The sequence below is a fragment of the Cydia fagiglandana genome, chromosome Z (genome assembly GCF_963556715.1).
Source record: "Cydia fagiglandana chromosome Z, ilCydFagi1.1, whole genome shotgun sequence".
In the NCBI taxonomy this organism is placed as follows: Eukaryota; Metazoa; Arthropoda; class Insecta; order Lepidoptera; family Tortricidae; genus Cydia; species Cydia fagiglandana.
The window spans coordinates 25,609,443-25,621,392 of record NC_085959.1 but is presented as its reverse complement, the minus strand read 5'-3'; the positions used below and the strand labels follow the sequence as shown (position 1 = coordinate 25,621,392).

General features: G+C 38.5%; 1 protein-coding gene across 7 annotated transcripts in view; it reads left to right on the top strand.

Moving 5' to 3' along the window:
- The first annotated feature begins 576 nt into the window (after positions 1–576).
- Positions 577–11,950, top strand: part of LOC134679460 (FERM, ARHGEF and pleckstrin domain-containing protein 1) — a 65,325-nt gene continuing 53,951 nt past the window's right edge. For 6 of the 7 annotated variants that reach the window (XM_063538378.1, XM_063538381.1, XM_063538375.1 and 3 more), the window contains exons 1-3: positions 577–811; positions 2,067–2,240; positions 3,253–3,404. In XM_063538378.1, coding sequence (XP_063394448.1) covers positions 2,165–2,240; positions 3,253–3,404 — 228 coding nt within the window. In that variant the 5' untranslated portion in view covers positions 577–811; positions 2,067–2,164. Of the gene's footprint in view, positions 812–935; positions 1,313–2,066; positions 2,241–3,252; positions 3,405–11,950 lie in introns of those variants that run through there. The other variant, XM_063538374.1, reaches the window with a different exon arrangement.

Here is an 11,950-nt window from a genome sequence, read left to right as displayed (position 1 = left end):
GCGCGATTCTAAAATCGTGTCGCAAAAATTAAAATCGTGGTGCGTGCTTGGCCTAAGTGATTAGGCCCCATATACACGAGAGCTTTTTCAACGCGCGTTTAAAAAGCGTTTGAGTGATATAAATTGATACATTTGTATAGCTGGTCAAGCAAATCTTGTTAGTAAAAAAGGCGCGACATTCAAATTTTCTATGAAACGATACCCCTTCGCGCCTACATTTTTCAAATTTGCCACCTTTATCTATGGGACGATAACCTTTCGTGCCTACATTTTTTAAATTTGCCGCCTTTTCTACTGACAAGATTTGCTTGACTAGCTATATTTATCAGTATTTATTCTCACGATGTCTTTAGCGTTTTTTACCAAGCGGTGTTAGATTTCCGACTTTAAGTCTTCGTCATTAAGTTGAATTTAGCGTGCAGACAGATTCAAGCGCTTTTATAACGTGCGTTGATAAAGCGATCGTGTAATGGGGCACTTATATTCGCTTTGAATGCGAATGGAATGCGATTTGGATATGGCAACATATTTCAAAGTAAATAAATATGGCGAACCACTGAGTTTAATGTCGTTAAATTAGCGTTACATGCCTTTGATAAATTTTCTCGACTTCGTACGCTCCATCATAAATTCGGTTGTTTTCTCACATAATGCATGTACGAAAGTAACAAAATGAATTGTGCTTAAAGCTTGGAAAAAATGCTGGTGCATCACGTGACCAATTAGATCAATGACTTAGCTCGTACCCGTAGTGGAACGTTGGGAACCGGGTGTTGCATCTGACCTCTCTTTCATCTACTGGTGTCAGAAAGTAAGAAAAGATACCTCCTAAACTAGATATCTGCATAGTTTTATGTTTATATTGGTACAAGTAGTTATTAGAAGCTTGGAAATTATTGAATAATTTGTCAGGCGTTCAGTGTGTACCGGTGGTAATTAAATACGCAAGGGTCTTACGTCTTATTAGATTGTCATGCGCTGCGCCCCGTGGGCGGCGGCGAGCGCGGAGCTGCTAGCGTCGCGGCGGAGGTGAAGGAAGGTGGAGTGGAGGCAGCGGCAGCCAGTGCGTCTGCTGTCTCTGTCGGAGTGACCGGACACACCTCTGTTGACCTATTTTCTGATTATTGCATTGAAACTTAACTATTTATACTTTAAGGGCGTAAAAGCGGACACCCCCGTTTCTCCTATTAGTGCAATTTAAAATAAAATATAGCCTTTGCTTTGAACTATTTCCGACGTAAAAACTGTGTTTTATACAGTGCTTTTGTTTATCCATTTGAACAGTCAAAATGCTGATATTAGTTTGACACAGGTAAGTGAAACAATTTTTAAATGATTTATCTTGTGCTCTTCAGAGATCTTGTGCTTTCCTTTTGATTGTTGGTTCGTATCCATTAGTTAATTGGTATTCACATTTAAGGTAACTATATACCTACTGAGTACTTACTTCTAGTTGTAATAAAATTATCTTTAAGAGTACTTTGAACATAAAATTGCATAGATTGATCACTGGTCAATAATAAAATAAAACAATTGAATTATGATTTTGCGTCAGTAATTAATTATTAATAAATTGTATGTGATATTTAAAACTTTCGCGTTTTGATTATATATTAACCACATTTATACACGGGTATATTGAGTTGGGGTCACAAAAGTCGGTAAATAAAGGCAATAAAATAAATTAGCGATAAACCCATCTACAAATGTGAGTTAATACATTGTATGTGTTTCATTAATAAGATTTATAATAAATAAAGAGTAGAAATTAAATTGTTTGGGTATTACTCTTCTTTACATAGATATTGGATCAAACAAGTTTTTACAAATATGTATCTGAACGTCTCATTAGTGTATGTTGTAGATATTTTAAGCATCTAGTAAACTAAAGGGATATTTAGATGGCTCTTCATGTATGTCGGTATTACTATCATATTGCCGGTACCACAATTTAATACTTGTACTCGTAACCATTGCCTCGGACTAGGCACATCTCCACAGACCGAGATGCTTTGTGTGGCAATATCCTCGCAATATACTGAGTGTTGTTAATTTGTTGAACACAGACACCCTGGAGAAACAATGCATCAAGGGAGAGCTAATATGGCTCTCGTAAAATCCGCTCCGGAGTTGGACTTGATGCTGGTTTTCGGATAACAGAAAGATGGAATCAGACCTTCCCCCAGGATCCTGCAACTCTACTGGACATTTGTCCACCATTGGATACCATACCCTACCTGGTAAGAATTATTAGCATAAGCCCATGACAGCCTTACTTTTATTAATTTTGAAAGACTGCAATGTAGTATTATTGTAATCTCCTATGTATATAGGTTAGGCAGGAATGAAACTTGGGTTGTGGTGGCCATGCAGCTAACAGGTAGTAATGGTGTATAAAACTGTGTCATTAATTTGTTATAATTATAAAGATCAGTTTTTATTTGTAATAATATTAGAAATCGCGTCGCCTATGGCCCGACAGTTAAAATGGTTCCAAGTATTTTTAAACTATAATAAATTTGAATTATACTTTCGCTATAGTATACAAAGAAGCTAAATTTTATGTATGTTATTTGGGGAATTATCAAATGATGTTTCCTCAGCATCCAGACCAGATAAAATAAATATTTTTTTTATATTACTAATGCCCTATGGCTAAGGCTATACTATCACCCATTTCCAGAAAGGTCCCTCATTATGTTCCACACCATATACATATGTGGCTTTCCATAAGGACCATTCTATCCGAATTTCTGTTGGAATTACATATAAAAAGATCCTTGTTGCACTTGAAGCATAAGGCCCTCCTGTAATGGGAAGCCACATGTATTACCTATGGTTGTTTACAGAAACTAATAAAGGTATACAGTAAGTATCAAATCTGAGGTTTGAATTTTATTAAGGCCACCCTATAAATATAATTGGCATAGGCACTAATTTTTACAAAAGCGACTGCCATTTGACCTTCTAACCCAAAGGGAAAACTAGGCCTTATTTGAGTTAGCCAGGTTTCCTCACGATGTTTTCCTTTACCTAAAAGCGACTGGTAAATATCAAACGATATTTCGTACAAAAGTTCATTGGTACGACCTCCGGAATGAAAGTCGTACGTCCTTACCGTGAGGCCACCAGCGCTCCCCTACAGCTGACATATTATATTGCGTTATATTTTAATTTATTACTCGTAATGTATCTTTACAAAAGGCAATGTACTATTATGTTGAAAAAACATAGATGCATGTTTTTGTTCAGGCCGTATGCACCACTCGGCTAGCACGCCGGCGGGGGTGGACGGCGCAGGAGGGGGCTCGCGGACTCCCCCCGCTACTCCGAAGAAGGGCGGCAAGATGCTGGCGGTCAGGGTGCAGATGTTAGACGACACAATATCCATGTTTCAAATACAGGTAAGGCTAATTAAAAAAAACAGCCATGGCATCAATGAAAGTTTATGTCTGTTTTGTCATCTGTCAGCAGGCTGTATGTCACAAAAGGTGGGTTATTCCTACTGGTTACCACTGGGAAAAAGAATTCCAATAGTTTCTTTCTACCAAACCAAACTGCTACCGCAACCAAATGGAGACGCCTTCTCTGTAATTTTCTGTACAACACAGTCTGCCGATTTTTGCGGGGAGAGGGGCACGTCAAATGTGTGTAATAAACGTCCGTCCATGCAATGTGTATGACCATTGGTCAAAAAGTTGCGACAGAGGGGAACGCCTGTTAATGGCTACTCCGTTTGGTGAAGACCAAGGACGTCGTTTGGTATATCCTACAAGACATAGTGATTTTAGCATTTTTGTCCAAAACAGTTCCATTTGATGAAGTGGAACCACTGAAGATGACCAGAACGGGACTCTTTTAAAACGGATATTTAACCTTTGCCGATTTGTCCTCTTCGTTGGATTCCATGAGGTCCAACTCTTCAAATGTTGATGGCTTCAGATCTAGACCAGTAGGCTATGAAACTTAAAACGTACCTACCCGTAGCGCAAAAATGCTGAGTGACATGACAGTTTGGCCAGGCAGGTACTAGTCTTGGTGAATAGTAGTGTATCACTTATAAGAAAAAATTAAAACGAACAATTGAAAAATATAATAAATATTAATATTTCAGCCTATATACGTGCCACGGCTGGGCACAGGCCTCCTCTCATGCGCGAGAGGGATCGGGCTATAGTCCCCGCGCTAATAAACGGGTTGGATACCAATGATATTATTTCGTATAGTAGAAAGTGAACCTGTCAGTCTTGGATATCTACCTGTAATATCTACCTGGATATCTACGTGTAACAAGGGCGCAATGTAATTAATTGATTGACGATTGTTAGTGGATTGCGGTGATCGTTATCAAGCGGAGGTAAATTTTACGCCAATTTAACAATCACTTATGCATCGCTTAGGTCTTGAAATATTATAGGTATTTATAGAGGTCAATATCTATGAGAGATATCACACGCACGCTGACACGTTTACGACAGTCCGTCGACAATATTAACACGAAAGAGGAGGAGCCGTGCGAAATCGTCTTTTCATATAAACGTATTCCTCATTTTCCTCTCTTTTTCTATGGAAATGCGGCCGTCCTCGTTCCTCTTAATTCATTCATCATTCGTATACGTTATTGCAACGGGATAAGGTTTACCAATGGTCAGTTAAATGTGCAGCTGTACATAGTAGGGACACATATATAACGCTTATTGCACTGCAAGGTTAAGCATATGCTAAGACGCAGGCGACGCAGTTCACGCGGCGCAGCGCAAAGCAGGTGGCCAAAATGTCGTTATCTGCCTCTCTATCGATCGAATAGGCAAGAGTGATAGAGAGATTAGAGAGGCAGAAACCGAAGTTTCGATTTTCGTGTTTCGCGGTAGACCCCAGATTATGTAAAGTATAGAACGTCCTTAATAGCGCATGCAAGGACGTTCCAGCTTCCAGCGAAGGAAGGGGAGGCCACGCGCACTTACGAGTAGGTACTCGTCGTTATTGGACATGAAACTGTCAGCGCCATTCTAAATTTAAAATTCTTATCGCCTTTTTCCCCCTGCTTTTGCATTCGCTCTTTTAAATCGATACTACCAATACCTACGAGTACAATACATAAAAGTAACGCAAACGTGTAGCTTAAAATTATTTTGTATAGCTTATGTATAACTATGACAACAAAATGACTTCATCAGTGGTTTACGTGCCCACTCACTGGCATAACAAAAGAGGTGTTTTATTCTTTGAATAGAGTATGACTACATAATATATCTACCATTGAGATCTATGAGACTATGTCCCGCGATGCCGTCACGCTTCAATTCTTTGCAAAATTACCTTTATATTCTCATTAACGACTGGTATGCCGATTTTCATACGTTTGGTCTTTAGCAGGCAGTTGGAATTTGTAATAAAAGGACTTCCATATGTATGCATATTTTCAGCTAATCCAGGCAGCGCTTTCAAGATTTTACCCACACTAACTAGCAAACTTACATAATTAACAGGGCATAAAAGTAAAATAATAGCTTTGTAAAAATGAAATAGTACATTGCGCAAAAATATTTAGTTTGATTAATTTAGTAGCCCGTTCCTGTTAAAAATAACCCATTTATAAGATAATGCTTATATTATTCTTTTACAATTTATGATCAACAATGATTAAGAATGTTGGAATGACCATTAGCCGCCATTAATCAGATTATTTTCCAACAAATCTATAATGTGTAAGAAGTATTTTCGTCTATTTTTTATAGCCAAACTCCAAAATCGAATTGTTTCCCAAACAATAGCTACCTATATTCTTAACAAAAACTCGTAACTCCTATACATATACATATACTGGTTACGATTATATTTTCAATGAATAAATTTCTACAATCTGACTGATAAGCAAGTCTTCATACAAAATATTTGATAAGTATTTTTTGTGCCTCCGTTAGGTCAGGTTGAGTTACGAGGTTTGCGACTTTAGCCGACGTTATTCTATATTAGATACTCAATATAATTTCTACAAGTTAGATTTTATTTACTTTAATATCAACCATGGTTGTAAGTTATTTACTTTTTCCTTATGTTTTGATATTTAAAATAATAATAACAATTACTTCCTTACCTATTCCTAGAAGTTACTACTCGCTTATGAGTAACCGACTCAAAAAATCCTGTGGTACATAGAATGTAATGTCAGCGTTTAACGGCCATCGCGATAGTCAAGTGCTGTCTCATAGGAAGCTGGCATTTAGCCAAATGTTTCCAGATAGGCTTCACCCGCAGCGTCGATAACCCCAATAGCCATATTGTTAACTTGCCTGCTTTAGGGGAAGAATCATTTAATATTGGTTGCTGTTATGATAAGGAACGAATTCGCTCCTATTTCAATTTATGCTTAATTTTGTTAGGTGGGTAGTCTAGGTATCTGTACCTATTATATAGGAATGATTGGGAAGTATTTTAACCCTTAATCAAGGGAGTGGCGCACCAGCGATCGTATGCGTCGCTTAAAATATGTCTTTCTAATATATTCAATGTGTAAAACTGACATTCGATTGTCGTTTTTAAACCGTAGGCCAGGGTTAACTATCGTGACGGGCTAACGATCGTAAATATCATTAAATACCTAACTAACTCTTATTTTCTTTGATAAGTGCCAATTACTAATCAAAACACGTTTACTTCATAAATACTGTGGCAGGTGATTGATAGCCAAAGAGGAAAATATTCATCTGAAATTCTTTGTTAATTAAATGGGATCAATTAAAACTTACAAATAAATATTTTTTATTATTTTTCATATCTCATGCTCTGAAAGTGGGTCGTTGTTGTTCTAAAAGGTGCGCAGAAAGTGATACGTTTATGCTCTAGTGCAGAAAAGTGGTGTACTCCTCTGCGTCCCCGTCCCACGAACTACTGGATGGAAAAATAGTGTCTTTATTTCCTCGCCTGGAACAATTGGTAATTGTTTAATTTGACTAATCCCACGTTGATCCTTTTTATATAAAAAAATGATGTGAATTGTTAATAACAAATTATTCTTGATTTCTTTCGTTGAATTCTATTTACTCGATTTCAAAAGGAATACACCAAAAATATTTTTTTAAACCTTACACTTGCGTAAATGACCAAAGGCAGAATCTTATACAGCCACATTTAAACGTTTGTACGATATTAAATTGATTGTTAAAGTTATTTAGCACTATATTCATGAAAATAAAATAAAATACAAGATCAAAATTACTTATATTATTAATTAAATTGTTATTTAATATTTAAAATACTTTTATTATGTTATTACGTGGTGCGGCGCACCAAGGTCGCGGTGCGGTCGGGTAGTCTGTTGCGGCTAGGGTTTGCAATCCGGATCCGAAATGTATGAAATTATCCGGATCTGGATCCGGATCCGCGGATCTTCCCATACATTTCGGATCCGTCGTGCAAACCCTAGTTGCGGCTTTTAGAACGAAAAAGTATAAAATTAAAAAGTAAGAGGCAATCCCGCTGATTTTCATACTATAATGAACAAAGCATTTTAAAATTACTGCAGTTTGTTAAAAAATGTGTGTTTTCTTAAATATTGCAATCTAAATGTTTTTCGCTGGGGATTATTAATCTTCACACATGTAAAGTCTCCGATTGCAAGTAAGTCCTAAGGAAAATAAATCATGGCCGTAGATCTATTAGGTACTTCCATTACTGATTTTGCGAAAATGCCTTGTCTTGTTTGGTTTCCTCGCATTCGATATGAAAAGTAGAGTGTTTAACTCGGGTGAAAGGCACCATTTCTGTCTCGGACTATTGGCGCTCTCACTGCGTTCGAGCGCCAAACTACCTCGACAGAAATGGGTGCCTTTCAACCCTTGGTTAACAATCTACTATTTAAAGCATGATACTTAATTGAGGGACTTAGTATAGGGAAGATGTGTGTAAAATATTGATTTTGTATTACCAATTTGAAGTCACGGTAACTATAAGTACTTATATCTTGTTTTTTCAATCTGGGCCTAAAAACTTGTAGTAGTGAAGCCGGTGTTTTGTGCGGTCTCTAACAGAGCCGCCGGCGTCGCTGGGTCGTCGGGGGCATTTCTCTAAAATATTCACATCTAACTAGCCTGTTCCCAAAAGTCAAGGAAACTTTAATCATAACATTTATAATCCATTTATCAAGAGTGGCTCATGAATATTGTTCCCAAAGAGATCACAAGGAGACTGTTTTAGAATATTATTATTCGTACATGTAGGTACATGACATTTAAGTGTCAAAATTAACCCATACTCGTATATGCGCAGAAATATTATTTGCTGTGAACTGAGAGATTTCTTCACAGTCGTTCGTTCGTGGGGTTTTTCAACAAATAGCAAACAATTCAAATTCAAACAATTACCATATTATAGTTTTTATTGATTTTCGGATCCCAACTCTAATATAATATTATGTAGTATTAGTATGGCAATAAAGCTATCCTTATAAATGTTAATTTTGAAGGCTCAGGCTGGCGTCTAATAAAATGAAACTCGCGACCTCTGCCAGCTATCAGTTACGGTAAATTAGCATTAAACAAGTGACCATCCAGCCGTGTAGGAGGGGACGCCACGCTTTATAAATAAAACGCGAACCGCAAATTGGAAGACTTACGACTTCCAGCAACACTTTTATCTCATTACCTCCATACGAGTAAGTGTTTAGTTCAGATACGTTCTAGTTTCAGCGTTTTGTATGCATGCATATGCTTACTATTTACTGAACACTTACGCAAATACGGATGTAGTGCATAATTGTTTTCCATCGTAGTTTCTCTAGTTTTTACCATAAAAAATACGAATTTAATACTATTTTAATTGTTGTATAACATGATATTTATTTTTTATCCAAATTAAATTCTATAGTTTTATCATAATGACGTCACGTCATCGTAAACGCTGATTACCATTTTTTCTTGGCTATCGAAGTTATACGAACATATATTATTATTATTATCTCCTTAGATATCGCGGGCCCATAATCCCGGTTTTTTGATAGGCTTGCGTGGGGACACAGATCCAACACGTAGAGGCCCCTTGGAGAGCTTTTATGTCATGTAGAACGCCTGCTGGAACCCGTTCACAGGTGCAACAATAAACACCCATGAACCGGTCTCAGCAGGCATTGGGACTATTGTAGAAAAAGAGAACAGTATACCGGTCTATGGATTGTAGTTTGGGTGGACTATGAGACTGGGTTATTACAAAGACGTACGGACACCTGCCATAACAATGTTTTCACAAGTTATCGAGGCAGGCGGTGACTTGCCGCTGACTAGATGGGCCCCTGAAACTGCCGTCGCGAAGACGACCAGGGGCAACATCGGTGTGAGCGGCTCAGGGGTGTCGAGAGGTGTGCGCCGCTTTCTACCCAGTGGCTGTTACCAGCCACTGTGCCAACTCGCGTCTTATGCATCTTTCACTTCCACCCCTGGAGCATATAGCTCTAGCGACTCCTCTCTGGACGGCCAATGAAGGCAAGCCAGAGCTGAGAGTCCTGCGGGTCTCCTTGGGGTCCACTCCGACCGACGAAGACACGCCGGAGACGGAGACCCTGACCGACTCTCGGGAGCACTCGGGTCCGTGGGGTCGTTACTCCCCAACAGCTCGCCACAAGCTTATTATTATTAAAATGCTTTATTGCACACTACAAAAGAAATGGTACAAAAGTATGAACAGGTACAAATATGTAGGTAACAACAGGCGGACTTATCGCTAAACAGCGATCTCTTCCAGACAACCTTCAGATAGTGAGAAGGCGAAACAAATTCAAGTTAACGGGTGGTGCGAAAATAAAACAAATAATAAAAATAAAATAAAATACATATACTACAAATATAAGAAATAAAAATATACTACATTTATTACTATATAAACATTATATAAATAACAAATAAATATATAGATGAGAAAGGAGGCTATAAAACAATAAGGAGTTAAAAAAAAAAAATGAAAAATTTATGAAAGAGACAAATAATGATTTTTTAAGAGGCTTTTAAAAATAGAGAGTGATTTAGCACGTTTGATATCAATAGGCAGAGCATTCCACAGCCGGACAGCGCGAAAACTGAAAGAGTTAATGTAAAATTTTGAAGAAGAAGGAGGGGGAACCAGTAGCAGATTTTGCGAGCAACGAATGGAGGAAAGAAATTTAAACTGAGTTTTGAGATAAAAAGGAGTATTGGGATGAAACAGCGTTACATACAGGAGGGAAAGAATATGTATGTTGCGACGGAAACGGATAGGCAACCACTTAAGCTGCGAACGAAAGCTTGATATATGATCGAATTTGCGCAACCCGAAAATAAACCTAATGCAAACATTTTGAAGTCGCTCAAGTTTGTTCAATTGCTCTTCAGTAATGTCTAAATAACAAATGTCTGCATAGTCTAAAATTGGCAGGAGGAGAGACTGAGCAAGCGCAATTTTAGTGGCGAGGGGCAAGAAGTTTCGAATTCGACGTAGGGAACCAACCGTAGCAAAGATCTTTCTGCTCACCTCACTGATCTGCGGAATCCAAGAAAGAGTTTGATCTATGATCACGCCCAGATTTTTAACATGGTTAGAAAAAGGAATAAGTACCCCATCGAATAAAACACGAGGTAAATTTTCGAAATCGACCCTTGCTATGTTTCTCGGGCTGCCAATGATAATAGCTTGAGTTTTGGACGGATTAACCTTTAAACCATAGCAAGAGCTCCATTCAGATATGCGTTCTAAGTCGGTGTTAGTGGAATTGATAAGATGGGGTAAATCGTCCAGCGGGCCTTGGGAGTAGATTTGGAGGTCGTCGGCATAGAGATGATAAGAAGATAGAAGATTTGAAGTAATGGAATTTATGAAAATAGAAAAAAGTAAAGGGGACAGCACGCCGCCCTGCGGAACGCCAGCCAGCGTACTGCACCAAGATGAAAATAAAGAATTATCAGCTTTAACCCGTTGCCGACGACCATCCAAGTAGCTGTGAAACCACGCTACTGCTGCAGGAGAAACATTGAGAGAGCGCAATATCCCCAACAAGATGTCGAAATCAACGGTATTGAAAGCGTTGCTAAAATCTAGCAACGTCAATACCGTTAGCATTCGGCTATCCATGCCGCATCGGACATCGTCGGAAATCTTTACCAGTGCGGTGACCGTGCTGTGACCGGAACGAAACCCTGACTGGAGAGGATTTAGGAGAGAGTTTTTATTTAGAAAAGAAGTTAATTGCAACTGCACAAGACGCTCTAAAACTTTTGAGAGGAATGGGAGAATGGATATAGGCCTAAAATCAGAGAAAGAGGACGGGTTAGACTTTTTTGGAAGAGGAATAATGTCAGCGTCTTTCCAGGAGCTAGGGAAACTGCATGAAGAAATTGAATAATTAAAGATATTGGTGATAATGGGAAGAAGGAGGTCAAGTAGAGGGAGTATCATGTTCCGGCCCACACAGTCGACGCCAATAGCATTAGATGTTATGGATAAAATGCTCTTCTCGACGTCACTCTCAGAGAATTCAGTGAAAGAAAACGGAGCAAAATCAGGATTTGGCGAGGAAGAAAGATAGTTGAGAGTTTTAGCCTTAATCGGACCACTAAATACATTGGAGGAAGAGAAATGTTGGTTAAGATCATTTATGTTAAGGTCGTTGGGTAACGGATTATTTACAGGCTTTCCAACTCCATAAGATTTTAGACATTTCCAAATTTTGGATGGTTGTCCATCTACCACCGACTTATAAATGTGGCGCCGCTGAGCATCACGACACACAGTGCTGCAATGATTTCTCAACGCCTGATATTTGGATTTGTTCCTGTCAGAAGCGTTTAATTTAAATTTACATTTCGCCCGGTTCTTTTTTTCAATTAACGCCCTAATCTCGTCAGTCAACCAGGGAGCAGGAAGATGCCTTAATTTGATTGGACGGATCGGAGCGTGGACATCGTAGAGTTGAATCAGTAGAGAATTG